Source organism: Arvicanthis niloticus, chromosome 6 (genome assembly GCF_011762505.2).
Source record: "Arvicanthis niloticus isolate mArvNil1 chromosome 6, mArvNil1.pat.X, whole genome shotgun sequence".
In the NCBI taxonomy this organism is placed as follows: Eukaryota; Metazoa; Chordata; class Mammalia; order Rodentia; family Muridae; genus Arvicanthis; species Arvicanthis niloticus.
In genome coordinates, this window is record NC_047663.1 from 1982833 (window position 1) to 2009565 (window position 26733).

The window sequence follows — 26733 nt, forward strand, 5'->3', positions numbered from 1 at the left end:
CACTGACTCTGAGCGCCTATTGGACCGCTCAGCCCATTGAGACTAACCAATAAACAGCCAGGACGGGAGATCTATCCAATGAAAACTAAGCGGAGGCGGGCCTCGCGGAGTGTTAGCTCGGAGGATAAAGCGTGTGGACCAGCGAAGGGATGTGTCTCCTGCTAGGGGCTGCTGGAGTCGGAAAGACCCTGCTGGTGAAACGCCTGCAGAATATCCTTCCGCGCCGAGTGGGCAGGAGGGGGCTCCCAGGCTGGGCGGGGAGGGGACACACCGGGGTTGCTCATCACGGGAGCTCCGCCCTCTGCCACGCTCAGTCCCTTGACTGCCCATACAGCTGAGCTCCGGAGATGGCAAAGGCGACCTGGGAGACCCTCCACCGACGCGGCCCACGGTAGGTGTCCGCTTCTCTTAGGTCTGACCAACATGGGTTACCTTTGAGGCTTGCAAAGCGCCTCAGGCCTCTCCTAATGAAAGCCGCGGTGCCTGTGGTCAGTGGGCTGGGTACTGCCTTCGGCAGAGGAACTCCCGCCACTGGACTTCTGAGTGCAGGGTACCCGAAGCCCACCTTCCCGAGGGCACCTTTCTCTCCCATCCGAAGAGACTCATTCCGTTGTCACTCTCAGGGCCCATCTCTACGGTTGACGTTGGCCTGAAGTCCCAGAAAGCTGCTTTTCTGGGTAGCGAGAGCTCTGCTTGAGCAGTTGTCACTGGCTGTGTGGGGTCCCTCACATCGCGGAGCCGCCATCCAGAAGGTCACGACGGCACACCGCTTGCGCTGGTCTCTGAGCATTGTGGTTTTTCCCCCCATAGGTGGGCACCAACCTCACAGACATCGTGGCCCACAGGAAGATCACCATCCGAGAGCTCGGGGGATGCATGAGCCCCATCTGGTCCAGTTACTATGGAAACTGCCATTCGCTCTTGGTGGGTTAATACTTCAGGCTTCTTTTGGGGGCAGTTTTGTCTGTCTCCCTGAACCATCAAGTATCGGCCATGCTTTGTATGGGATAGAGTTTGGGGGGTCTTAAACTCCACGAGGCTTGTTGAAGGCACTGCTTGTTCTATCCCTTGATGCCTGAATATGGCCAACATTTTAACATCCCTCTGGTCGGTCCTACCCATAGAAGAGGCACCAAATTATGGGATGTAGAACTGACGGCCACAAGTAGACTTCATTGTACTTAAAGATACCAGTAACACCCAGTCGTCCTCGTACAACTCCTCCTTGGCTGTTTCCAAAACCTGTTGTTTAAAAACCACTCTGGGGCTGGACATGAAGCTTAGGAGAGTGCTTGCCCTAGCTGCTACACTTGAAGCCCTAGGTTCAAACTCCTGCATCCTAAATTTAAATCAATTTAAAAAGTTGTCCCTGAGGCCGGGCAGTGGTGGCACATGCCTTTAATCCCAGCACTTGGGAGGCAGAGGCCAGCCTGGTCTACAGAGTGAGTTGCAGGACAGCCAGGGCTACACAGAGAAACCCTGTCTTGAAAAAAAAAAGTTGTCCCCGTGCTCTTGTGGAAGGCCAAGGTGGAGCCCTGGTCGGAACCATCTTCTGTAGCACTTTTTCCATTCTTCCCTAGTTCATGATGGATGCCTCGAACCCCACCCAGCTCTCTGCGTCCTGCATGCAGCTCTTGGGTCTCCTTTCTGCAGAAGAACTTGCAAAAGCCTCGGTCCTCATTCTCTTCAATAAAATGTATGGGTCTAGGGGCTGGGGACGATAAAGGGCAAGGTATCCCAAGGGGTTGCTCTACCTGAGTATAGCCAAGACCATGGGGTCTGCAGCTGGGAGGTGCAGCAGGGGGGGTAGGGCAACTTTGTGGCGGGCACCAGTTTGACCAAGTGCTTCTTCACCTACAGTGACCTACCCTGTTACATGACCATGGAGGAAATAAAGTCATTGATCAGGCTTCCGGACATTGTTGCTTGTGCCAAGCAGAACATCACCACAGTGGAAATAAGTGCCAGGACCGGCACCGGCTTGGCAGCAGTGTTGCTCTGGCTCCAGAATCAACACAGGCACAGCAGTTGACTGTGAGACAGAGAAGGATGGCTGACCCAGCCAGGGCCAGGAGACAAATGCATGAGAGCCTGAGGTGTTTGGTAGGAACAGGCTACCCAGTGTATCCATGATAAGGGTCTGAGCAGCGACCGGTGAATAAGCACACACCAGTCTTCCCACTTCTGAACAGTGGACCCAAGACAGAGAGGCAGACTCCAGGTGTCCTCATGTCTGCCAAGGCTCCCACCAAGTAACTGCTGGACCTGCTGAAGGTTCTGGACTGCACGGAGCCCAGGTCATTTTTGCTGTAGTTTAGCCCTTCTGAGTTCCTGATAGCCTGACCATGTTGCCCAGAACAAAAATATAAAGTTAATGAAGTTAATAAGAATCGTGTCTTGGAGGGCTGGAGAGATGGCTCAGTGGTTAAGAGCACTGGCTGCTCTTCCAGAGGTCCTGAGTTCAATTCCCAGCAACCACATGGGGGCTCACAACCATCTGTAATGGGATCTGATGCCCTTTTCTGGTATGAGGGCTGAGGACAACTACAGTGTACTCACATACATAAAATAAATCTTTGGGGGAAAAAAAAATTGTCTTGAGTTGAAAAGATGGCTCAGCATTTGAAAGCAGTCCGCTCTTCCGGAGGCCCTGAGTTGAACTCCCAACAACCACATGGTGGCTCACTATACTGAGATCTGATGTGCTCTCCTGGCATGCAGGTGTATATGCAGAGAACTCATATACATAAAATAGATCTTTTAAAAAAAATTATTTCAAATGAGAAAAATTAGGCGGGATGTGGTGGCACACGCCTGTGGCTTGAGCTACTCAAGAGACAAGAGTAGAAGGACCATTTTTCACCTCAGGAGTTAAACTCTCAAAAAGATGGGGGCAGTGGTGTAACAACAGGCAGGTGTGGTAGAGCATTCCTCTAATTCCAGCACTTGGAAGGCAGAGGCAGGAGGATCTCTGAGATCTGGCTGACACAGTGAGACAGTCTCAAAACAAAATTCTGGGGGCAGGGGAATGTGTCTGTAACCTCATCAGAAACAAGAATGTTCTCACTGATGCATCTGTCCATATGAGCTTTTAATGTCCCACTAGTGGACAGGAAGGCACACAGGAGGTGCTAACTTTCTACTGGGTTAGCTTGACAAATGCATGAGTGTGGTAATCTTTACCCCAACTGGGCTCAAATCTGCTGAGAAAAACTTACTACCTGCACCCAGGTAGTAAGATCAAGGTGCCTGATTTTCAACCAGGAGAAAGCGGGGAGGGCCAGGGAAACCCTTTGTATCCTGCCCTTTACACCATGAAGACCTTTACACACATGAAGACATGCGTATGAACCCACGCGTGTATTCCTATCAGTGCCTATTCCATAATGAGGTAATGGTGGAGCTGCTCTGAGGGTTAGGAGTCCAAGATGGCAGCAGAGACCAGACCTGACCTTGCAGTGGGTGGGAACAAGAGCTGCCACATCTTCCATACCAGAAGTGAGGAGTGGGGAAGCCTAGACAGGTTCCACCTGGTCCAGGGTCAATCTGAGATGGCTTAAGCACAGCAGGAAAACATTCTTTTAGTTGGGGTTAGTTAATAAAGGTATTTTGAGAAAGAGAAGCACTCAGAAGACAATTCCCGAAAGCGTGGGTGTGGGCTTCTTTAGTAAACAGAAAGTGAGACGAGTCAAGCACATATGGGCTCTTAAAGGGGTAATTACCCAGAATCCTTCAATGCAGCTCGCAGTTGGCCAGTTGTGCTTTAGATGGATGGTTACATTGCTTCTCAAGAACTCAAAAGTGGGCCGGGCGGTGGTGGCGCACGCCTTTAATCCCAGCACTTGGGAGGCAGAGACAGGCGAATTTCTGAGTTCGAGGCCAGCCTGGTCTACAGAGTGAGTTCCAGGACAGCCAGGGCTATACAGAGAAACCCTGTCTTGAAAAACCAAAAAAAAAAAAACTCAAAAGTGACACCCTCTGGTAACAGTGGCTCCCAGGCCCCGACCCCAGTCCTGATGCACAGTGGGAAATAAGTGGCCACTCTACTCTCTTTTTGCTACTGTTAGGTGTGTATCTGCATATTCATCCTGTCACACAGACACGCACTGACTGGGGCTGTAAATAAGTGTGTCAGAGAGCAATGGCCCAGACTTAAAGAGCAAAACAAAAGCTTTAATAAACTTCACTCTGGAAAACGCACATTTGGAAGAGGGACTAAAAGCACTCCACTTGGGCTCCAGGACCAGCTTTGATGGAGGGAGGCTCCTAGGTATCCTGGAGGACTGTGGGCTTCCCCAGCAGCGTCCAAGCTGAGCTCTTTTGATGTCTAGGGAAGGTTTTGAGACACTCTCCTAACCTGTTCAGGCAGGCATCACATTTGCTTAAAGTCAAGACCAGCTTTGAACTCCCAATTCTTTTGCCACTACCCTTTTGGTATAAAAACTCTGCTGCGTCAACCACTGAAACCTGGTTTCCATGTGCATACCTCAAGGCACTCAGCCAATACCAACACCCCGCCTCTACCCAAACCAAACGTGGGCTGAGAGTTCTGGTCTCATGTACAGACCCCTGCAGGCAAATAAAGAAAAAAAAAGGTGCTGACTGCCAGGACCCCCTTCCCTTGGTATATCTGCTCTTTCACTGTCCCGCTAACCTGCTTTGCTGTCCCTACCTTCCAATGGTTGCAGTGAGGCCATGGAAGCTGTCTTAAAACAATAGGCTGACCTACACCAGCAGCTTCTTCAGTAATTAGCTGGATTAAGGGATTGAGTCCTTTCTACAGTGGTCCTGGCTTGTCCCAGCCGAGACTTGTTTCAGAATGAACTTAGGCCCAGGAAAGTACCAGCCTTTCCAGCTGTGTCTCAGGCAAGTGTTGGGGGAACTTGCCCTATAAGAGATGGGATACAGTGATGGTCACTCTTAAAAGGACAGTCTTCAGGGGAAGGAAAAGCACCCTTCCAAACTGAAAGCTTACTCTCAGGACCCTATCCAGGATCAGACATCTGCTGTCTCTCCCTTTCCAGGGGATTAGACCCCTGTGTCTCTGCATCATAGACAAGTCTGGAGCTGCCTCTGGGAAGAGCTGCCTGATGGCTGTGCAGGTGTCACTTCCTGTCGATGGAGCTTCTTCAGGGCTCTGTAAGCCTGCACAGCCCGTTCCCGCTCTTCCCCCAGGATCCGCTGGCGGGCCAGTGAGGTGGCTGGAGCCGGGGACCCACCACCAGGGCCCAACAGCATCCTCAGCATTAGTGATTTCTTGCCAGGCTGAGGAAGAGAGGGAAGGCTGTAGCACAAGCTCAGCTAGGAAAGAAGGGGTAAAGGGTTCTGGCTGCCCCAGCAAGGGAAGACCTTGCAGACCACCCCTCCCTGCATTCCCTGGTCCCCACATACCGCATCTTTGATTGTGCTCCTTCTAGGCTGTACTGTCAGCTCTGGGGGCTGCAGCACAACTTCTCCAAACGTCACAGTATCTGGAGAGACAGTGAAGAGAAGACCATGTCATTTCTGACTTGCCCACCTGTCAGGGGCAGCCCTGCTTATACACTGAAGGCCTAAAATAAGCCATAGGCAAAAATCAGGGATAGGCCTGACATACATGCCTGCTAACACAAAGTCTTGGGTCTCTGTGAAAAACACTGAAACAGATGGCTAGAAGCTATTGTAAACAGGCAGCTTTGATGGAAAGTTGCCAGCCTGAATAGTCATAGACCTTGTGGATAAGAAGCCTTGGTGGATAGTATCAACTTAGATAAGGACAAGTGAATCATAGGCGGAGTCATAGTAACCTGTCCCCTGAACCTCCATCCAGCCGATACCCTGTTCTGGAAGATATCTGTGCTCCCCCTGAACACCCATGCTCCTGCATCATCCCCTTCCCCACATCCTGCCTTTATGTGTGTGAAAAAGTTAAAAATTGCGATTTGATCAGACTACAGACAGATCACAATTCTTTGCGTTTGCCCGTTTCCCCCATCTTCTCTTTCAGGTGACCTCCCTGGACCCCTGTTTAATGTCCTGCTGGACGGGGTACCCACCCACCCTCCCTTTTGAAGGCTTCAGAACTCACTGGCCTATTAGTGGTGGTGAGCCTGAGAGTCCACAGGGGCCACCCAGAGGTGTAGTGGAAGCCCCGGCCCCGGCTGTGGGGACTACAGTTTCTGTGGTTGCTATGGGAAGAGCTACCTCTTAGCAGCTCCTGCTCCAATCTGTCCACTGCCCTTGCTTCCCTTTTCTTCTGGGCCTTTTCAAGTCGTCGTTTCTGGAACCTGGGGAAAAAGCACATGTTTTCCAGATTCCTAAGCTCGTGGTCCATTTTAGGGACAGCAGAGGTCAGCCTGTCTTCAAGGGTTCCAAAATGTGGGGCTGGGATACAAACTCATGTTCGGCATCCAACAGGCTCCCCAAGGGTCCCGAGTGAGTATTTCTCAGCCCCAAAGAATGAAAAGCCTAGATATTTTGGGTTATCAAAAGGAAGGCAAGGATGTAGCTAAGTGGCTTGTAGCAAGCCATGTGCCACGCACTACGCTGCTGGGACCCAGGGGCTATCTACCTGGGAAAATACACCTCATACCACGGATTACGTGTGAGACTGGGTCAGAGTGCACCACATGGGCGGCACACCACACCTCTTTTTGAGCTCTTGGAGAACACTGTAACTGGGCTGGGCTGCTCGTGTGAATATGGCATTAGAATGAACTAGAAGGCCATCTCATCACAGCTGAAAGAATAGGAAAGAGGCGTGTTTCCTGCACCGGTGAAGAGGAACAATAAATAGGTAACTATTTGTGGTCATCTTGTTTGTTTGTTTGTTTGTTTGAGACCTGTCTGGCCTGAACTCACAGCAGGACTCCATCCTCAGCCTTTCAATGAAATCCTGGACTGACTCTTCCTGTGAGTTGTGTATCCCCCTTCTCTTTCTCTCTCTATACATATAAATGTCTCTGTGTGTGTGTGTATACATATATGTATACATGTATACATGTACATATTTATGTACACACACATATACGTACATATACATATATACACATGTAGAATGCATGCATACACACACACATACACACACTTTTTTTCTTTTTGACAAAACTACCTCTCTCTATATGTGCACAAGCCAGGGGCAGCCTGAGCAGGAGGTGACTCAGCAGATAGGGGGAATCCAAATTCATGGTCCCCTATGGTGGGATTCGACTGGCTGGACACCATCCCCATGGACGATACACGAGAATATCTGAGCATCGTGAAAGTGACATTATCTCCTCTTTACAGTCAAAGACACCAGGCCAAGAAGGTACAGAACTTGGACAAACTCAAATCTCTATCAGACCAAGAGGAACACTAGCCACAAGCCCACTACAGTGCAGGTAGCAGGCTGCGTGACAGCCCCACATGGGTCATTCCCCGGAGGACATTATGCCCTGGCACCCAGCAAGTCCTACTGTAGCACACACACCAAGCTTATCCTTCTCCACTTTCCTACAGCAGTGCCTCCAAGGCAGACAACTGCCCCTTCCAGTCCAGTTCTTAGACCCTCCAGTGTTGTCTCCAGAGGAACAAACCTAACAAAACAGAAGCACGGTCTTTGTGGACTACCGACCGGGCTCCAGCTTCCCATGCTGAAAGGCTGTTCTGACCAGGGCCTCAGCTCCCGAGTCTCCCGAGTCATCAGACGGACGGACAAGGCTGACTGACAAAGAGAAGACAATCACCAGGGCCCACGGCCTTGCAACTCACGTTTTCTTCCGCTCAGACTTCTCCTTCTTGGGAGCTGCCTGCACCTCTGGCTGCCGAGTGGCCTGGTTCTTGCTAAGAAACAGTACATGCTGGGCCTCCTGTTCCATGCGCTGGACGTAGGCCACATCAGACTCTCCCTTCCGTTGCTTGAACTTGGGGACAGTGATGTCTGGCTCCTCTCCCTTTGCTTCCTTTTCCAATGTCTTCTTGAAAGCCACCTGGGCTGAGGAGAAAGGACACCCAGAGTAGGTGTAGAGGAAGCTAAGGATGAAGTAATAGGTGACGGGTAAGCAGCCCGTGATAGTTACTCTCCTACAGCCTCAAGAGGGGAGGACCAGGCTTATGACAAGCAGAGAGAGAGAGAGAGAGCTAAAATACTCAGTTGAGAGGAGCCCCAGATGTGATCTCATGACGTACTGTCAAAGATGTCCACTGCCACACAGGTGAACAAAGAACTCAGAGCAGTGCCAAGCACCGAGCCACACACCTGTAATTCCAGCACTCTGGAAATGGAGATAAACTGATTTTGGTGAGGCCAGCCAGGGCTACCTGGAAACACCCGATCAAAGGTAAAAAAAAAAAAAAAAAAAAAAAAAAAAAAAGCAAGCCCCAAAACACACCAGTGTGGCTAGAGAGAACATGTACCCCAAGGGCTGGAGAGATGGCTCCCCACGTGAGAACACTGACTGCTCTTCCAAAGGACCTGGGTTCAAATCCCAGTATCCACATGGCAACTCACAACTATCTGTAACTTCAAGATCTGACACCTTCACACAGACATGCATACAGGCAAAACACCAATGTACATAAAAATGGGGGTGGGGTGGGGGAGGGGAAATGTACTCCTGCCTGGGCAGTGGTGCCACACGCCTTTAATCCCAACACTTGGGAGGCAGAGGCAGGTGGATTTCTGAGTTCGAGGCCAGCCTGGTCTACAGAGTGAGTTCCAGGACAGCCAGGGCTACACAGAGAAACCCTGTCTCAGAAAAAAAAACAAAAAAACAAAAAAAAAAGTATTCCTTCAAGGACCTGAGTTTGGCTCCCCAGAAACCACACAGAGCAGAAAGGCCTGTAACTCCAGCTCCAATGCCCTCTCATGGCCTCCAGAAGCAATTGCATGTACCTCCCTCTACACCGGTCAGACTTGCAAATACATAATTGAAAACAAAACCTAGAAAGTCCAAGCACTTTTATATGAAGTACAAAAGCAGTGCTGTAAAATCAGCCCTGTGCTGTCCTTCTCATACCCTGCACTCCCAGTGCCTGGTCTTGGTGTATTCCCACTGCCTCAAACACCTTTAAGTATTTGGGCAACTGGATGGGTTCAGACAAAGCTATGATGGCACGCAGCACACAGCAAGGGCTGTACATACCCTCTTTTTTTCTCTTCTTGTTACTTAGCGTCTTTTTCATCTCCTGTCGGCTCCTCATAATCTCCCGGAGCCGGAAAGGGATTTCTTGCTCATCCTGGTTCTTAGGCTTGCAATTCACTTTCTTCTTTTCTTTGCTGGAGGAAAAAAAAAAAAAAAAAAAAAAAAACCCAGGAGGAGTGTCATCCTTTCCACGTATAACATAACCAGAAATCGAGTAGGCATTAAGCCTGTAAAGAAACGGTTCAGGGGCAGTGAACACGCGGTCCTCTCCTCACCCTCGACCCAGGCTGCCCTGAACTGGTTTTTCTCAGCATGCTGAGGCAAAAGGCGCTCTAGAGCCCAGGGAGGCTGGCAGCCCTGACCTCATACCCTGAACGTGGCTCTTGGGAAACTTGAAACACTCACCTCCGTTCATTCAACACACGGCTGCGCGTGGGCCTGCGCTGAGGTACGTAGAAAAGCTCCCAACTGGGTCCTCTCCCGGGGATGGCACCCACCTGCGCTGTCCCGGCCGTGAGGCCGAGCGCTGCTGTCCCTGCGACTGCTGCTGCTGCCGCCGCGCTTGCGGCTGTCTCGAGCCTCCAAGACCGGCCGATCGCGCGGTGGCCCGCGCTACCCCGGGCCTCGCCATTACTACCCCAGGAGCGTCCTGCACGGAACTATTTCCGCCCTCTTGCTGGCCGCCTGAGAGCATCACTTCCGCTTCCTGCGCTGCGTCCCAAGCTCATTGGCTCCGTCATCCGCACCAGCTATGGGCTCGCTGCTGCACTACCTGTCCCGGGGAGGCCGGCTGGGAGCTGCGCTCTGGTGCTGGACAAATGCCCGCGGCTTGAGCGGACCCCAGTGCCCCAGCTGGGTTGCACGAAGCCTTTCGTGCAGCCGAGGTATCCCCGGTCTGGGAGGCAGGCCAGCGCTTGGAGGAATCATGGTCAGCGTGCTCACTGAGAGTTTTCTTCTGGTCTGGGCCCCAGACGAGTTAGTTAGTGGGCAAGTAAACTGCAAGAGTAACAGTGACCAGGGTCATGAGTGAATAGCAGGGAAAGGGACCCGAGGGCCTTTGAGATGTGAGAGACGGAAAATGGGGTGACCCAATGTCCCTTAAGTGTCTCTTGTGAAGTGCTGGAAGAGGACACCGGGCTGAGGATGACATATGTAGTCAGCATGGTCAGAGAAGCGCTCAGCTATAGCTGGCTGGTGAGGATCAACCGGCTCGATAGACTTCCCCTTATCCTGTCCAGGATTTGTCGTCTGTCTGGTTGTCTGATGTGCAGTTGTTCCTTATGCAGATTTTGATAGCATAAGCCCAGTGCCTGGCACTGACCCGAGCGAGCCCTTCACAAGTTTCTTCTCATACCAACCAGTATGTCCACTTCACAGATAGCGAAACAGTATACAGAAATCAAATATAATAACCTGTCTATGGTTCTGCAGGAAGTGAGGCTGAGAAGGACGCTAAGCCGCCATCCCAGCGCTAGGAAGGCTGAACACTTCCCAGAGCTGGGAACAGCTTCCTGGAGAGCCATACGGATTATCCCATGTTCACAGGGAACGCACCACTTCTCCAGCTGGGGCTGCTGCCAGAGTCTTCCCCGAGGAAGACACAGTGTTCTTCACAGACATCACACTCCAGTGCAAGTCACTGGTAGCTGCAGAAAGTTGGGGACGGACCACAGGGAAGAAGGTTTCCACGTAGGTACAGAGGCTGACAGGGAGCCAAAGGCCGCCCTGCCCAGGGGGAGCCCCAGAGGGCCCCCATACACTCTGCCACCTGAGCTTGAGCCTCCTACAAACTGCTGTATGAGTGGCTGTCCTAACTGTGTATGGGTGGACTATGCAGAAGCTCTGCTGAGGCTCTACCAGGATGGTGGGGAGAAGGCCCTGGCCGTTCTGGAGGAGCATGTGACAGATGAGAACCTCAAGGCCTTCCTCAGGATGGAGATCCGGCTCCGAATGCAGAGTGGAGCCTGATCCAGTTTACCTGAGACTCCTTATCATGGGCAGATGGCTACCCTTAAGAAGCAGCAGGATCACCTTTGTTCCTGAGTCTGGAAGACTCCACAAGTCTGCCAGGAACAAGGATTATTGTGTAACAACTTCACCTCAGAATAAATGAACCCTCTGTGACAACCATGGAGAAGCTTTTGTGTTGTCTCTCTGCCTTTATTGTCTTGTCAGAGAAAGCATGCCTAAGCTGACTGTATCCCTGCTGAACAGCTGCAGCTTCCCTTATGGGTAAAGCCGAACCCATGTTCCTGAACATCCTGAGACAGGAGCCGTTCCAGCCCCCAGTGTACCTGGGTGTCCTGCTGACAGTAAACTCTGGTTCCAATCTGTGGTAAACGAGAACCAGCAAGGGCCTAGCCGCTCCCTGTCTCCTGCTGGGTCCTGGAGGGAGATGTTCTTTCTATCACATGGTGGTGAAGGCCATCCCTTAGAGTTCTGAGCACTGTTAGAATAACCAGGTGGCTGGAGCATCGAGCTCCAGGATGAGCGCTCAGGTACCGACAAGGACTTAAATGCGTTTGTACCCACCTATCCCATGTAAAGCGACTTCCTCCTAAGGTTGAGCTGATAAATAAGACCTTTTCTATGTTTGGTGTTTCACACGGATCTGTGAAACAAAATAGAGATCAGAAGGTAGAGGCACTTGTCTAGTGGCTGACCGAACACAGTTCAGGCTGGTATCTCCAGCAGATGTTACATGCCATCCAAAGTACTCAGCCAGGGCTGGCCCAGATAAACGATAGCGGTGACCACACCTATTAGGTCCAAGACCCTTGTGAAGCTACTTACTATAGATTAAACATTTCCTCCAAAAAGAGATTCAAAAGACTCAGTAAGTAAATAAAACTTGGGCTCAGGAAGCTCCTAAAACTTGCAAGATACACAGAGCCTTCCCTAAGGCAAGACAATCAATAAGCCATTGCTGGAAAGTGGATACTAAATTAGCTGAGCTGCCTGCAAGCTGTGTGGGAAACTCCAGACAGACGACCTTTGTGACCCATCCCCCCATGCCCCCGCCTACCTTCCCATAGTTTCTTTCTTTTTTGTTTGTTTGTTTTTTGAGACAGGGTTTCTCTGTGTAACCCTGGCTGTCCTGGAACTCACTCTGTAGACCAGGCTGGCCTCGAACTCAGAAATCCACCTGCCTCTGCCTCCCAAGTGCTGGGATTAAAGGCGTGCGCCACCACTGCCCGGCCATAGTTTCTGAGTAACAGCCTTAGCTTTGTAGACCAATCTGACCTTGAACTCAGAGATCAGCCTGCCTCTGTTCTGGGATTAAAGTACACCACCACCCTCCCTCACCCCCTCACAGGATTTCTCTGTGTAGCCTTGGCTGTCCGCTGTCCTGGAACTTGCTTTGTAGAGCAGGCTGGCCTCGAACTCAGAGATCCACCTGCCTCCCAAGTTCTGGGATCTAAAGGAGTGCACCACCGCACCCAGCTGAATCACCGCTCTTGATGGGGTTGACTTTCTGGTAAGACAGCTGCCTTTAACCATCCACGCTCCTATAATTCACTTCAGTAAGCTCATCAGGTTGCCAGGCATTACTTGGGCGGAACCATTTCTCTGGCATTCCTGCCCCAGAGTAGGTAGATGTTTGTTCACCTCTCTAGAAAATGTCAACACCAATGGATCCTACAAAAGCCAACATTTCCAACTTTGGATAATTTGTGGCAAAGGCCTGTAAGGTCATGCCATATGAGATGCGCCCAATGGAAAGGCACTGGCTAGCCCTTTGCAGTGAGCCTCCACCAATTTAACCCCCAGGTACTTAGCACCAAGCATCTGTGAAGTGCCCCACGGTGGGCGAGACACTCGCAGTATAACATGCCTCCTACACCACTTCAGTGTAGAAGACAAAGGTTAAGACAAGAATGGTGCCAAGCTGGCTGTGTTGGCACATGCCTGTAATTCCAGGACTTGGGAGGGAGAGGTGGACGAGGAGTTCAAGACCGTCCTTAGCTACTCGACGGTTTGAGGCCAGCCTGGGACTAAATAAGACCATGTCTTTAAAAGCCCAATTCTATCTAAGCTTTATACAAATGAGTTAGAAGAAAAGAAACTGATCTGAAATAGATGCCCTGTGCAGGGCAGTGGTGGCGCACGCCTTTAATCCCAGCACTTGGGAGGCAGAGGCAGGCGGATTTCTGAGTTCGAGGCCAGCCTGGTCTACAGGGTGAGTTCCAGGGCAGCCAGCGCTACACAGAGAAACCCTGTCTTGAAAAAACAAACAAACAAACAAAATGCCCTTGCCTAGTTTGAGGGGTGACCCTAAGATACTAGAGCAGAACTCTAGAGGACCCAGAGGAGGAAGCTAGAAGAACAGGCACAAGAAATGGACAACACAGAGAATCAAATGCTCAGGCCTTGGGGTTGAAATGCAAGAGGCAGGGCTGAAGGGTAAGGGAAAAATGGAAAGAGGCTGCTACACAGAACATGGAGGTCCACCGACAGGGATTCCTCAATGGATGGGACAAAGCGAGGGGTAAGAACAAGCCAGGGCCGTCTGGAAGATGGCCCAGTAGTTTCTGGAGGCCATGTACATGTGAAGCATAGCCCCACAACCAGTGAAAGTCGTATTTCACCTCCTTTTCTTGGCCACCTACTGGACCTGGGTGTCCTTCCTTCAGACCCTTGACTGCCTGACCCCCTTCGGCCTACCCCCAGCATCCCAGGCAGTGGCGGCTCCCTCAAGGCCCAGAAATCTGATTAGTGTATCGTTAAAAAAGAGAATCATAATCCGCTCAAAAGGAGAAGGATAAATTCCTAGGCCAGTGCTCTGCTGATCCAGCTCCAGACAACCGGCACCCGTGACTCCCTGAGATCTGTCCAGTGCTTGGTGAGTATGACCCATCCTGTTGCCCCTTCTGACAGCTAGGCATCAACCTAGTCCTGGTTCCTAGGCTGGTGCTGGCTTCGAGCACAGAGGCTGAACCTAGGAATGACAGAGGGGAGCCACTAGACTGCGGGGAGAGTGTGTCGCCTACAATAGACTTCTGCTTCCCTGTTGATTAGTCTCAGCCTTGATGGTCCAGCAAACCAGACTGCTCATTCACCCTGGGTTGGGGGAAGCTAACAGGCTTTTACCACCTCCGCTGAGCTCTTGAGTCTTTAAAAGCCTGATCTGTTCCCCTGTCCTTTAGCATAGACATCCTACCGATCACCTGCTCTGCTTTCCCACAATGCCAAATGGTAGTGCCTCTGTTACCAAGACCAGCAACCTGATCATATAATTAAATGGCACCAGCTTTAGGTTAGTCCTGGCTAGGCATCTCAGACATGGTTTCCACAGAAACAGCACTGATCATTGGAGCTCTGTCAGGGAACAGCTTTGGAGAAGTATTTTTCCACTAGGAAGTAAGGATAGGTGCTCCAGGGACTGAGCAGCCTGGTCTCCTATGCTCCGGAGTCCTGGTTTCTAGGCTGATGTTGGCTTCGGGCACAAAGGCTGAACCTAGGAATGACAGAAGGGAGCCACTAGACTGAGGAGGGTGTCGCCTACAACAGACTTCTGCTTCCCTGTTGATTAGTCTCAGCCTTGATGTTCCAGCAAACCACTGACAGTAGCTTAAGACTGAGGACAAAAAAGAGTAGTCCCTTGGGAAACCTAAGAGTCGGGGCAACATCTCCTGTCTGGGTCACCTGTATGGCCTCAGAACCTTCAGTAGCATGTGAGGTTTATGAAGCTTTCTAGAAACCCTGGGGGATTAGGAGTCTCCTTCAGGTACTAATAGGATTACAGAAAGCTATACTGTCCATGACCAAGGTCACTGGGGCTTAGAGCTCTTGGGGAAAGGTTCTGTGGAGGGGCTATCCTGTACAGTGTCTTCTAGGTTATGGCCTGATATGGGGCAGCAGAGGCCAGCTCAACCACACCAGCATCTGAGGTGATGCCCAACCCAGAATAAGCCCCCAATCCAGTGACCTAGTGAGCACTCTTGGCATCCTGTGCCCGGGAGAGTCCCAGTGTGACCACTCTCCTTGAGGCCCACTTTGGCTCAGCCATCTAAAATAGTGTCATGTAGATGAGAGGTCCCCAGCTCAGCTGTTCACAGACAAGGCCCTGCCCTAGAGCAGCTGTATGTTCCATTTTGTGCAGGTTATTTATCAGCACCAATCCAATCAAAAGAAACAGATAACAAGCCCCAAACAACAAGTTCATAAATATGAACAAATACACTTACAGGGGCATGTTAATAATGCCTTTAAAGATTTACTTTTATTTCATGTAAATGAGCACAGTGTTGCTCTCTTCAGACACACCAGAAGAGGGTGTCAGATCCTATTACAGATGGTTGTGAGCCACCGTATAGATGCTGGGAATTGAACTCAGGACTTTTGGAAGAGCAGTCAGTGCTCTTAACCACTGAGCTATCTCTCCAGCCCATAAATAACACCTTTAATCCAAGAACACCAGAGGCAGAGGCAGGCAGGTCTCTGAGTCTGAGACCAGCTGGTCTACAAAGAGAGTTCCAGGACAGCCAGGGCTACACAGAGAGACCCTGCCTCAAAATAGATAGGTGGATAGATAGATAGATAGATAGATAGATAATTTTCCAGTATATAACATGAAGAAATAAATCAGGACCTGGGAATACAGAACAACATGATGTAGAGGAGGCCTTCCTTTCCTGAGAAGGGACCAGGAACGAGTGAAAGCAGCCTGTGGCCAACCACCTGGAAGGGAAGGCAAGTGACTGTGAGGCTTGCCTGCAGGATCAGGAGGGAGTGTCCTTTGTACCAGTCCCAGGCATCCTCGGAAGGCTTCCCACAGAGTGACAAGGCTGGATCAGATTCCAGTGTGTGGTGGGTTGGGAAGCAGACAAGGGTGTTCAATGGCTACTTGCAAGGAGAGGTAGTAAAACGTCCAGGTATGGGACATGCGAAGGGGCCAAAAAGTGGGTTTGGTGTGGATTCAGAGTATGGGATGGGTACAAGGGTTGTGTGTGACTCCTAGCAACAGGAGGTGTCTGATGGTACCAGGCAGAAGGACAATGTTGGGAGCCCAAGTGGAGCGGGAATGTGGTTCTCTGGAGTGCAGTCAGCCATCTCGGGCGGCTCCTGGGTGTCAGCCCTCTCTGCTCCCAGGGTTGTTGGGTCAAGCAAGGGGGCTAACAGGGACTTATCTGGTCTACTCTAGCCTGCATGAGGAGTCCAACCCATCCTGACAGAGTCCAGAAGCTGAGGGTCACTGCAGTGTCTCTGTCAGCCTCACCATGAACCTGGAGCTACCTAAGAGTGAGATTCGGCCAGCCACACGGGTGATAGGAGGACCAGTCACCCCCAGGAAAGGACCACCTAAATTTAAGCAACGGCAGACAAGGCAGTTCAAGAGCAAGCCCCCCAAGAAAGGCGTGCAAGGGTAAGCAAACAACAGAAGGGAGTCTCTCACTGACGAAGCACTCTTCTTGGGCCTTAGCCTCTCACAGAAGGAACACTCCTCCTGGGCTGCACAGGAGGACAAGGTGGAGGCTGGGGCAGGGTTCTTAGCAGTGTGTCCTCATCCTTGAGACTGGGGCCTCAGGAGTCCTAGGGGAATGAAGGGCTATCATTGACTCCAGGTGCTGCAGCCAGGCAGGTCTGGGAAACAGACTGCCTGATCCTCTTCAGGGATATGTGTGCACACCCAGAACTCTCTCCTATGGACACAGACACCTACATATGAACACCCAGAAACTCTGTCTTAGCCAGCTGTCTGTTGCTATGACAAAATACTTTTGCAGAAAAGATTTCTTGTGCCCACTGTTTTGGAGATCAAAGGTTCCAGGAGGGGTGGTCTCAACTGTTTGGCATCTGGAAAAGACTGTATAGGTATATGGCAACCTGGAGGATGGCATCTTGGCAGGAGTGCTGGAAAAAGAGACAGATCATATGTAGAGGAGACTAGAAAGCAGAGAGGAACCGGTGTCTCCCTTACAACCACCATGTCTGTAGTTGTAACCTTGTTCTACAAGATTGGCATTGACCCACTGTAATGTTCCTCAGGACTCAGTCACTTTCTACTTGTTCCCCTCCTGAAGCTCCACCGCCTCCCAAGACTGTTGCCCTGGGGACTAATTTCCAGTGTGTGTGTCTTTCAGAAACAAACCATGGCCTGCACACTGAGACACACACAGCACCCTCACACCCACTAGCTTGTTTCAGGTCACACTCATTCCACTGCAGAGACACACAGCCCATACTCACCCAGGCAACTTCCTTCTCTGGTCCTCTGCTTGTAAATCTCAGGAAAGCACACTAGGCACATGGTGGTGGAGGAGAGTCCTCAGATCGTACCCAGTAGCAGATGTAGGGGAGGAGACCTTCAGCCTGGTTTCTAGGGTGGCTAGATCTAGACCTGGAGATAACATCCTTAACCACTCTGTCATTGCAGGTTTGGGGATGACATCCCTGGAATGGAGGGCCTGGGAACAGGTATGCTGTGTAGGATGCTGCTTCTGGACAGCCCTGTTAAGTGCCCTACATCCCTCAGAAATATTCCCGTTGGTCCCAGATTATTGCTTAGCCTGCCTCCCTTCTGGTCCCTTATTTCTCTCCCAACATCAGAGAAGGGTTTCCCCATGGGGCAGGTTCACAGGGCACAGGAGAAACATTTGCTTCTCCTTCCAACTTTGGCAAAGGGTCCCTTGAGCTCCCCATTTGGGCCTACAACATCCCTCTCTACTGGAGGCAAGACCCAGAACACAACGCTGGTGCTTCCTGCCTGGGAGGAAATTTGTAACCATAGTCTAGACCCTCAATCCCAGGCAGACATGCTTCTGTTTGGGGAATGAAATACAAGGCAGCAGGAAATGGGTGGCCCCAGGGTCACAGCGTCTCCCTAACCACACCTTTCCTGCAGATATCACGGTCATCTGCCCTTGGGAGGCCTTCAACCACCTAGAGCTGCACGAACTGGCCCAGTATGGCATCATTTAGTCAGAGCCCTGCTCTGAGAGCCCTGTGGAAGACACCTGCTGCTGAAGACCCATCCCACCTCACCACCCTGTATAAACCCTGTCCAGGACCCCTGCCCAAGCCTGAGCTGGAGTTAGCCAGGTTACCCTGGCCTCCTGGGACAACCTCTGGTCCTGACACCAGCTACTGAGAGCCTCCAGCCTCCCACAGGACACCCTGTTGACCTGAAGTCACTGGTCAGCAGAAAGAAGGGAGTGGGAACCAGCCCCACCTCCTGCCCTTCTTGTGTCTGTAATGTTCCTTGAACTGACTTCTGAGGGTAATAAAGTTCCTCTCTCTTGCAGCCCTTCCAGATGGGTGTCGTGGGGTGGGACACTGTCCCACATAAGCTACTAAGCTACTCCTCCCATTATACCAACCTTCCCAACATACTCTTGTCTCTTGCCCCTACTTCAAAATAAAATTAGCATGTCCTTGCTTATCTGAGGTGTGCTGACAGAGAGCTGTACCTTCAGGAGGGCTGGTTGCTCTATCAGCACTGTGAAGGAAGGACCAGGGCCGGTAGAGGTAAGAGAGACTGGCCAGGAAGAGAAATAGAAAAATCCCACTGATCCCATTCTCCCCAAAGGCCTGAGGTCCTGGACATATGAGCCTGGCCATGACCCTCACCTCTGGCCATAGTCAGTGAAGCACATTCTTCAAGAAGGGTGGGGAAAGACAAAAACTAGAAACTTAAACACGGACATCCAGTGAGTAGCCCTTGGTCTAGCCAGTCCATCCTGAGACTGACAGCTGTCTGCTGCTGTGCACCCCCATTAACCTGAGGACTCCACACACGGGGATGGTATACGGACAAACTCACCCCAAAGCACCCACAACATTTAGGGTAAATGTTTATTTTTTGGGCATGACCAGAACATGGCTTTTAGGAGGGCCCTCTGGGCCTGGTGGTACACACTTGTAATCTGAGCACTGGAGAGCTGGAGGAAGGAGACTGCTGAAGACAGATCATCCTGAGCTATGTAGGGGGTTGGAGGCTAGCCTGCAATACGTGAGGCTCTATCAAAAAAAAAAAAAAAAAGAATAGAAAAGAAAAAGACTCCACTTATGAGACAGCTGTAAACTGACCATGTTAACTACAGATAAAATCAAAGCTGGCCTGTCTGCTGCTGGCAGTCAGCCCTAGCTGGGAAATGAGGAATTGTCTCCCTTTTGATTTTGGAAAGAGAAAAGTCCCAGTCATTGTGAGATCTGTAGTTTACTATACGAATACAAATGGACACACCAATAAGCAAAGCCTTCCTCCTACCAAAACAGTTTTCTACAGGGTGTGCCCTGGGCATTACCCCACATCTTACCAAAGACCAGAAAGCAAGAGGAGACCCATGAGAAGCCAGTAGTGATGAAATGGAGACCCAGAGCCAGTCAGCGTGAGACAGATCAGGGAAGGTGGCTGAGATTGGAAGAGAGAGCCCCCAGCACTGGCTCCTCTACCATCTAGGGGGCACAGGGCAGGTAGGAGCAGACACAGACCACCAGGGTGGCCTTTGCAAAGACAGCCATGGGCTTAGCTGGGTCCTGAGAAATCAGAAGTGAGATTGTGAAATTGGAGCAGCACAGAGGCCACCTAAGTGAGTCTTGGGGACCGATAGAACAGGTGTAGCAAAGAAGCCAGGGCCAGGAGTGGAAGCCCTGTCACCTTTCCTGGAAGGTGGAGAGAACCTTGTAAATGCATTGCAGTCTTCTCAGCTCTGCTTGGTGGAGAGCGTAGCGCTAGCAGCTCACAAAGGGCCTGGTTCTATGTCTTCTGCTACCTTGTGGACAGCTAGGGCCCTTAGCAGGCAGGCAGCCAAGAGGAGTTCAGACCCTTGGATCATGACAACAGCAATAGCACAGCCACCTATGGGACCAATGTTCCCCCGAAGCCATTCTTGCAGCGCAGGCCAGCAGCCCTGCAGGTAAACTACTTGTCCAGCTGCATCCTGGTCCAGGTGCAATGCCCCCAATCCACACTGAGTGTTCACTACAGCTCCGTCTTCCTGGGGGTTGATGCAGCAGGAGGCAGGAAGGCTGCAGGCTTGCACCCCTGGAGAACTGCAGTTGAAGTAGCTGCAGGCACACAAGGTTTAGTCTTGGAGAGAAGGCCTGCCTTCAGGCTCCCTCCCTCACCCTCTTCCTCTCCCTCTCTCTCTCTCTTTCTCTCTCTCACGCACACACAGACACAGAGGCACATTCACACACAGACACACACACATGCACACACAGACATGTGCATATGAAGAAGCATATGTATACATGTACAAGCACACACTCGTGTGCATATGAGGCATGTGTATACACACACAAACACACAAACACACACACAAGAGCACCAGATTCTCATATCTTAGTGTTTACACTCCTCTATGCTTGCAGACCAGGGGTAAAGGTGGAATAGAGTGTCTGGCTTAGCAGGCAGTGACATGTTTAATGAGGTGACTGGAGGAGAGGAGGTGACAAGACCTCGTCCCATCCACACTGTGAGTTTGTTTGAGCAATGTCAGAGAGGAAGTAAACTAAGCTTCCACAGAAGTTTCCAGAAGGAGCTGCAGTTAAGAAGAGGTGTTCCTGGGCAACAGCCAAAGGCCCAGAGATCTGAGGAGCCCCTTAGTGGCTAAGGAGCCTCAGCTGCAGTTTCCACAGGTCTAGACCTCACTGGCCCTGACAACCATGAACAGAGCACACTCTGGGACCAGGCAGGTTCTCCCATTGACCTGAGGGTGCTCTGCAGGGTGCCAGGAGCATGGCCACACAATATGTTGTAGCTATGCAAGGAACAAAAAACCAGTCTTTAGAACCTCATCTTTCTCCATCCCTCGATATCAACTGGCTTCATAGAAGGACCATAATGTTTATCCTGGATGTCACAAGGAGGACAGGAGCTGCTCAGGGTGTCTGTGTATTGGAGGAATCAGACAAAACAGGGACCCTCAAGCAGAACATAAAGCATTGTGCCATGCCTAAATTGGAAGTTTAATTACACTCACATGAACACATACATATAGATTGATGACCTGAGCTACCCCTAAGGTATTTTTCTTGACACCGAAATGTTCTAAGATTGAAAAACAAATTTCTGGTGTCTACTGGCTTGGCTTCTTTATTAAGACACCTACCTGGAGGGACAGCACGGACAAGCTAAGTCTGGGTTCTAGAATTGGCCAAAATTTGGGCTTGTTTAGGCTCAAGACTCATGGCCTAGGCAAAGGCCAGTGTCCACACCTCATGAGTAAACACACACATTTGCATGTCTGTCTGTGTATATGTTAGTCTATGTGTGCCTCAGTGTGAGACTTCATTTTGTGTTTATATAAGAGGGATATATGAAAGTAGGTGAGGCTATTTGTATTACATGAGTACCCTTGTGTCCAGGCATGTGGAAGCGGGAGTGCCTGCATGTGGTTGTGTGTGCACACAAGAACACGCACATGCATATGCACGCATGCTCAAACGGTTGAGTGAGGCATCTAGACCACCCACATGGAGTCTGGGGGACACTCACAGGTTCTGTTGCCAGTCCTGGTAGGATACTGCCCCACAGCATTGCAGCCCCTGCTGGACTTGGTCGAGGAGGAAGTGCAGGTCTGGGTCATCCCAGTAGTGGGTGATGGCCTCATGAAGTATATACTTCAGGCTGTCCTGCAGTGGGTTCCAGAGGGTCACCACTAGAGTACCTGCCAGGGCTTCCAGTGCCAGACAAAAGAGGACAGCCCCACTGTAGCAGTGCAGTAGGCAGCTGTTCTCACAGAGAGCCCCCAGACATCCAGACAGGCTCACCACACTGACTACCAGGCCTCCTAGCACCAGCACCAGCATGGGGTCTGTGGGCAGAGGTCCACCCCAGCTGCTCCCCTGAGACCTTTTAACAGCCAGGCCCCAGAGCCCTGCCGCCAGGGCCAGTAGAGCTGGCAGGGAGAAGATGAAGTTAGACAGGAAAACCAGATACTTGACACAGTTGCTCCCTGTGGGAAGGGGGAGGGAGGAGGCCTGGTCTTCCCTCCAGGCCTTGTGCTTTGACACAGGACAGCATCTCCAGCCCCAGGCCCCCTTTTGATTCTCCCAGAGTGATGTACGTGGAACATTTGCAGTAGGTAGACAGTTCCTGGTGGGTGGCTGCTCTGGGCCAGCGGTGTCCTGCTGAAGGAAAGGAAACTTAGAGGCTGTATCGGTGAAACCTCAGTCTCTCACACTCTGTGACATTGAGAAAGGGGTGAGGCCTCATCAGAGAAGGGGCTCAGAGGATGGGGTGGGAGGAAGTAAAGACTTGGAGAATTGAATAGCTTGGGGCCTGGGGACTTGTGGCCTAAAAGAGTGATGAGGGTCCTAGTTCACTGCCTTCCAGGGTTGATGTGTGAGGCCACCCTCCATTAGGACAGTGTAATGACAGCTCCCCGCAAGGTCCCTGGTAAAGAAAGACTGGACAGGGCAGCAGTTAAAAGCTGTGCCCACTCCTGTTCTTCTATACCCTTGTGAAAGAGGGACCAGCATAGTCTAACCCAGACTTGATAGTCACGGGTCAGGATTGCTTGCTTGCTTTCTTTCTTTCTTTTTCTTTTTTTTTTTTTTCTTTTTTTTTTTTTTCTTTTTTTTTTTTTTTTTTTTTTTTTTTTTGGTTTTTCGAGACAGGATTTCTCTGTGTAGCCCTGGCTGTCCTGGAACTCACTCTGTAGACCAGGCTGGCCTCGAACTCAGAAATCCACCTGCCTCTGCCTCCCAAGTGCTGGGATTAAAGGCGTGCGCCACCACTGCCTGGCATGGGTCAGGATTTGTGTTCCTTCCACATGGCAGAATCATGGCAGGTGGGTCTGCTTCCCCTAGCTTGGAATGGTCTCTGTGTTGGAATCAGTCTGTAGTCCCCCCACCCCCCACACACACTCCAGCAGTGACTTTGTGCAGTCACAGGAGGGACTTTCCCACCCGAGCCATCAGTGCAGGCTGCCTGGGATAGAGAAGTGAATCCTGTGACTACCCTCTTGCATGAAACAAACCTTGATTTCTTTGCATCATCTCAAACCTACCAACTGAGCCTAGGCCAAGTGTGGACACTACGCTGGACCTAGTGCAGAGGATACAGGGAGACACTGTCTGGGTACTGCCTGCCTGGCTTCCTGGGCAGGGAGAGAGGCAGCCAATAGACTGGGGCAGGAATGTAGAGAAGGATTGTCCTCCAGCAGGCAGCTCAGCAGAGCAGGCAGACATGAGAGACCCTCTACAGGGAGATGGGGTAGCCCCACTCTCGACCTGGTTTTTTGAATGACAGTTTTGACTTGGGCGTGACTACAACCGGGTGTCTAGGCAAGGGTCCCATTTCATCCCAGTCCCCGCCAGGAAGAAGTTATCCCTTCCATCCGTGCTTGTCCAGCTGCGTGGATGGCTCTTTTACCCTGAATTTGGAGCAGAATGTGTGAAGGTTATTTGTCAGCCAGAGTCTGTCAGAGCAAAAGGACAGCCTGCCAGAGCCCACTAGCAGCATTAAGACTACCTAAGGTCACAGAGTCCACATTCACCCTCAAAGGACATTTGCCCTTATCTGTTCCTGAATCAATACTTCTTTCAGACTTACTGGGGGCACCTTAAAGGTTACCACCCAAGTGTACCCATGGGTAAAGAGAACTGTCTGATTAATGAAGCTTCCACCCTTATCTGAGAACATCACCCATTGGCACCTGCTTAATGACAAATCCTAGCACACAGCTAGACTGGGGGCAGGGCCAGGAGTCAGGTAGACTATAACCAGGTCCAGGAGCTTCCCAGAGGGCCTTAGAGCCAAGAGACATCTTCAACCTGAGCTAGGCCACAAAGTACTGGCTCACCTGAGACAGCAAGGGGCTGCTTTCTTCCCACCCCATCATCCACACAAATGGGGAAAGCCTCGGAGACCGGTAGCCAGTGTCTCTCTTGAACAGGTTACAGTCCTAGAGTAACGGCGTCCCTTGGCTTCTCTGTGAACTGTACAACCCAGGGCTGGAGAGCTGCAAGCTCCACCCACAGGACGATCACAGTGGGATCATGTGAGGAGTCACATTTTAGGGCTTATAGCAGGGGCCTGCTTCTACAGATGCATCTGGTCTTTCTAGCCTGTAATTCTCAGCCTTGGCTCTGGGAATATCCCTAATATCTACACAACCATGACTTTGGTGTGGTGGCCCCAATGCTGGACTCATGGCCATCACTGTTGACTCCCATTTTGGTCTTGGCCTGTAGGCTCAGCTGGTATTCTATCAGTACCCTCAAAGGATCAGTTCTGTGCAAACTGGTTCACAATAGCAGACCCAGGAGCCCCACAGGCAGCACAAAATCCAGTTTATCTTTGTAGTTCATCCAGAGCAAGAACAAATCAGTATTCACATTCCAGATGTCCCTTCTCTCCAAGCTTCTCAGAAGCAGGATTTTTTTTAATTTTAATTTTTATTTATTTTATGTATGTGAGCACACTGTCACTCTCTTCATGTATACCAGAAGAGGGCATCAAATCCCATTACAGATGGGATTGCTGGGATTACATGTGATTGTTGGGAATTGAACTCAGGACCTCTGGAAGATCAGTCAGTGCTCTTAACCACTGAGCCATCTCTCATCTGGTCACCATCCAGTCCTTGTATCTAAAAGACTTGAGCTATGCAACTTGTTATGGAGACAGAAAGCATGTCCCCAGAAAGCATGTCCCAAGGCTGTCAACCCTGGGCTCTACCACCCAACTCTGTCTCTCTGCTTCTGACTGGTTTGTATGTGTAAAGTAGATGTGTTTGTTAGTGTCATTGTAGGACAACATGACCTTGAGACAACAGGAAGCCCTTCTGTAGACATGTTTAAGGCAAGGTCCTGCTGTACATATCAAATGTCTCCCCACCCCAGTGTTGAGGATGAAATCTAGGACCTCACAGAGTTATAGCCCTCCTGTGCCTGTTATTTTTGCATAAAGGCTCTAGATTCTTTGTTTTGTTCTTTCTTTCTTTCTTTCTTTCTTTCTTTCTTTCTTTCTTCTTTCCTTCCTTCCTTCCTTTCTTTCTTCTTCTTCTTTTTTTTTTTTTTTTTGGTTTTTCGAGACAGGGTTTCTCTGTGTAGCCCTGGCTGTCCTGGAACTCACTCTGTAGATCAGGCTGGCCTCAAACTCAGTTCCTCCTGTCTCTGTCTCCCAAATGCTAAGATTAAAGGCATGCACCAATACCACTACCTGGCTAAAGTCACATTTTATTCAGTTCCTCTTGTATGAAATATTCAGACTGGGCATGTTAGCATATACCTGGGCCAGAGTGGAAAAAGCACCAAGGTCCTGATGGACTTGGCAGCTAGTGAAAGGGCAGCTCAGGTAAGATTTTGGAGGTCTCTTCACAGATGACTATGCTCTGTGGACAGGAAGTCAGCTAGGAACTCAAGGAAGAACCTGGAGGAAGGTCCTCGGCCTACTTTCTGCTTCATGCTCAGCTAGCTTTGTTACAGAGCTTGGGCCTACCTGCCTAGGACATGGTGCTACCAATAGTGGAGCCAGCCTTTCCATGTCAACCATCTGTCAGGACAGTCTGTCACAGTAAGACCACAGAAATCAATGTGATCAAGGCAGGTTCTTCACCGGAAGTTCCTTCTTCCCCGGCGTGTCTAGGTTGTATCAAACTGACAATAAAAACTGCATCACGTCAACCCTAACCATCTTTATTTTATTTTGAGACAGGGTTTCATTGTGTAGCTCTCGATGTCCTGGAACTTGATATGTAGACCAGGCTAGCCTTGAGCTCAGATCACCACCTATCTCTGCTTCCCAACTGCTGGGATTAAAAGTATATGCTATCATGCCCAGCCTAATCTTAAAGAAGATTCTCTCTCTCTCTCTGTCTTTCTCTCTCTCTCTCTCTCTCTCTCTCTCTCTCTCTCTCTCTCTCTCTCTGTGTGTGTGTGTGTGAGTGTGTGTGTGTGTGTGTGTGATGGTCAGAGGACAATGTCCAAGAATTTGTTTTTACTTCCACTTTGTGAGTGTAGGGGATTAACCTCAAGTCATCTGGTTTGGCATGCACTTTGATTCACTTGGTCCCTTGATCATCTTATTTATGTGTATGGGTCTTTAGTCTTCATGCTAGAAGGGGCTATTGGATCCCCTAAAACTGGAGTTACAGCAGGTTGTGAGCCACCATGGTGTCTTAGTTAGGGTTTTACTGCTGTGAACAGACACCATGACCAAGAACAACACTTAATTGAGGTTGGATTCAGAGGTTCAGTCCATTATCATCAAGGTGGGAACATGGCAGCATCCAGGCAGTCACGGTGCAGGAGGAGCTGAGAGTTCTACATCTTCACCTGAAGGCTACTAGCAGAATACATGCTTCCAGGCAGCTAGGATGAGGGTCTTAAAGCCCACACCCACAGTGACACACCCACTCCAACAGGGCCACACCTTCTAATAGTGCCACTCCCTGGGCCAAGCATATACAAACCATCACACGTCGTGGCGATGCTGGGAATGGAACCCAGGTCCTCTGGAAGAGCAGTTAATGCTCTCAAGTGTTGAGCCATCTCTCCAGCTCCTCATCGTCTTATTTTAAACATTCTCTATCACATGTGTCCTTGCTCTGGTTGTGTATTCATCATTAACATCCGCTGGATTTTACGTACTTGCAAGTTGGTCTCCCTATGGGGCAACTGGTCCCAGGCAGGAGCCCATGTCCTCCTCTACACCCACTGTAAGGGCCATGCCACA

The 26733-nt window shown here is 50.6% G+C and overlaps 5 protein-coding genes across 9 annotated transcripts; 3 read left to right on the plus strand and 2 right to left on the minus strand.

The window, feature by feature from the left end:
* Positions 1-56: 56 nt before the first annotated feature.
* Arl16 (ARF like GTPase 16) lies at positions 57-2582 on the plus strand. Its single transcript, XM_034506414.2, has 5 exons — positions 57-210; positions 333-391; positions 811-924; positions 1581-1696; positions 1861-2582. The coding sequence occupies exons 1-5, from the start codon at positions 150-152 to the stop codon at positions 2030-2032; spliced, it is 522 nt and encodes a 173-aa protein (XP_034362305.1). The 5' UTR covers positions 57-149; the 3' UTR covers positions 2033-2582.
* A 1570-nt stretch (positions 2583-4152) lies between these two features.
* Positions 4153-9812, minus strand: Ccdc137 (coiled-coil domain containing 137). The gene is made up of 6 exons (XM_034507321.2): positions 9602-9812; positions 9105-9238; positions 7732-7954; positions 6184-6266; positions 5392-5471; positions 4153-5265 (listed from the first exon to the last, which is right to left on the minus strand). The coding sequence occupies exons 1-6, from the start codon at positions 9796-9798 to the stop codon at positions 5050-5052; spliced, it is 933 nt and encodes a 310-aa protein (XP_034363212.1). The 5' UTR covers positions 9799-9812; the 3' UTR covers positions 4153-5049.
* Positions 9813-9817: 5 nt separating this feature from the next.
* Positions 9818-11241, plus strand: Oxld1 (oxidoreductase like domain containing 1). 4 transcript variants are annotated; one of them, XM_034507325.2, is made up of 2 exons: positions 9818-10095; positions 10650-11241. In XM_034507325.2, the coding sequence occupies exons 1-2, from the start codon at positions 9856-9858 to the stop codon at positions 11070-11072; spliced, it is 663 nt and encodes a 220-aa protein (XP_034363216.1). In that variant the 5' UTR covers positions 9818-9855; the 3' UTR covers positions 11073-11241. The 4 variants fall into 4 exon arrangements, with proteins under 4 accessions (XP_034363216.1, XP_034363213.1, XP_034363217.1 ...); XM_034507322.2 differs by having other exon boundaries at positions 9819-10095; positions 10536-11241; XM_034507326.2 differs by having other exon boundaries at positions 9819-10032.
* Positions 11242-13794: 2553 nt separating this feature from the next.
* Positions 13795-18348, plus strand: Pde6g (phosphodiesterase 6G). Its single transcript, XM_034506842.2, has 4 exons — positions 13795-13947; positions 16249-16470; positions 17482-17522; positions 17950-18348. Exons 2-4 carry the CDS (start codon positions 16325-16327, stop codon positions 18024-18026), a joined length of 264 nt encoding a protein of 87 aa, XP_034362733.1. The 5' UTR covers positions 13795-13947; positions 16249-16324; the 3' UTR covers positions 18027-18348.
* Positions 18349-18881: 533 nt separating this feature from the next.
* Positions 18882-24011, minus strand: Tspan10 (tetraspanin 10). Of its 2 annotated transcripts, none has more exons than XM_034506841.2 (3): positions 23858-24011; positions 21547-22178; positions 18882-20114 (listed from the first exon to the last, which is right to left on the minus strand). In XM_034506841.2, exons 1-3 carry the CDS (start codon positions 23894-23896, stop codon positions 19787-19789), a joined length of 999 nt encoding a protein of 332 aa, XP_034362732.1. In that variant the 5' UTR covers positions 23897-24011; the 3' UTR covers positions 18882-19786. The 2 variants fall into 2 exon arrangements, with proteins under 2 accessions (XP_034362732.1, XP_076791447.1); XM_076935332.1 differs by having other exon boundaries at positions 21547-22181.
* Positions 24012-26733: the final 2722 nt, after the last annotated feature.

Bases quoted from the DNA above. Each gene is read 5' to 3' on its own strand.
- Pde6g (XM_034506842.2), top strand. From the start codon at position 16,325: ATGAACCTGGAGCTACCTAAGAGTGAGATTCGGCCAGCCACACGGGTG. The intron at 16,471-17,481 runs GTAAGCAAACAA...CTGTCATTGCAG, and splicing joins CCCAAGAAAGGCGTGCAAGG to GTTTGGGGATGACATCCCTG. The intron at 17,523-17,949 runs GTATGCTGTGTA...CCTTTCCTGCAG, and splicing joins AATGGAGGGCCTGGGAACAG to ATATCACGGTCATCTGCCCT.
- Ccdc137 (XM_034507321.2), bottom strand. From the start codon at position 9,798: ATGCTCTCAGGCGGCCAGCAAGAGGGCGGAAATAGTTCCGTGCAGGAC. The intron at 9,239-9,601 runs GTGGGTGCCATC...TTTTTCCTCCAG, and splicing joins TCACGGCCGGGACAGCGCAG to CAAAGAAAAGAAGAAAGTGA. The intron at 7,955-9,104 runs GTATGTACAGCC...CTTTCTCCTCAG, and splicing joins CAAGAAGAGAAAAAAAGAGG to CCCAGGTGGCTTTCAAGAAG.
- Oxld1 (XM_034507322.2), top strand. From the start codon at position 9,856: ATGGGCTCGCTGCTGCACTACCTGTCCCGGGGAGGCCGGCTGGGAGCT. The intron at 10,096-10,535 runs GTAAACTGCAAG...ATGGTTCTGCAG, and splicing joins ACGAGTTAGTTAGTGGGCAA to GAAGTGAGGCTGAGAAGGAC.
- Tspan10 (XM_076935332.1), bottom strand. From the start codon at position 23,896: ATGATGGGGTGGGAAGAAAGCAGCCCCTTGCTGTCTCAG. The intron at 22,182-23,857 runs GTGAGCCAGTAC...CCTTTCCTTCAG, and splicing joins GCAGCCCCTTGCTGTCTCAG to CAGGACACCGCTGGCCCAGA. The intron at 20,115-21,546 runs GTGAGTGTCCCC...GTGTGCCTGCAG, and splicing joins CAGGACTGGCAACAGAACCT to CTACTTCAACTGCAGTTCTC.
- Arl16 (XM_034506414.2), top strand. From the start codon at position 150: ATGTGTCTCCTGCTAGGGGCTGCTGGAGTCGGAAAGACCCTGCTGGTG. The intron at 211-332 runs ATATCCTTCCGC...GACTGCCCATAC, and splicing joins GCTGGTGAAACGCCTGCAGA to AGCTGAGCTCCGGAGATGGC. The intron at 392-810 runs GTAGGTGTCCGC...TTCCCCCCATAG, and splicing joins CTCCACCGACGCGGCCCACG to GTGGGCACCAACCTCACAGA.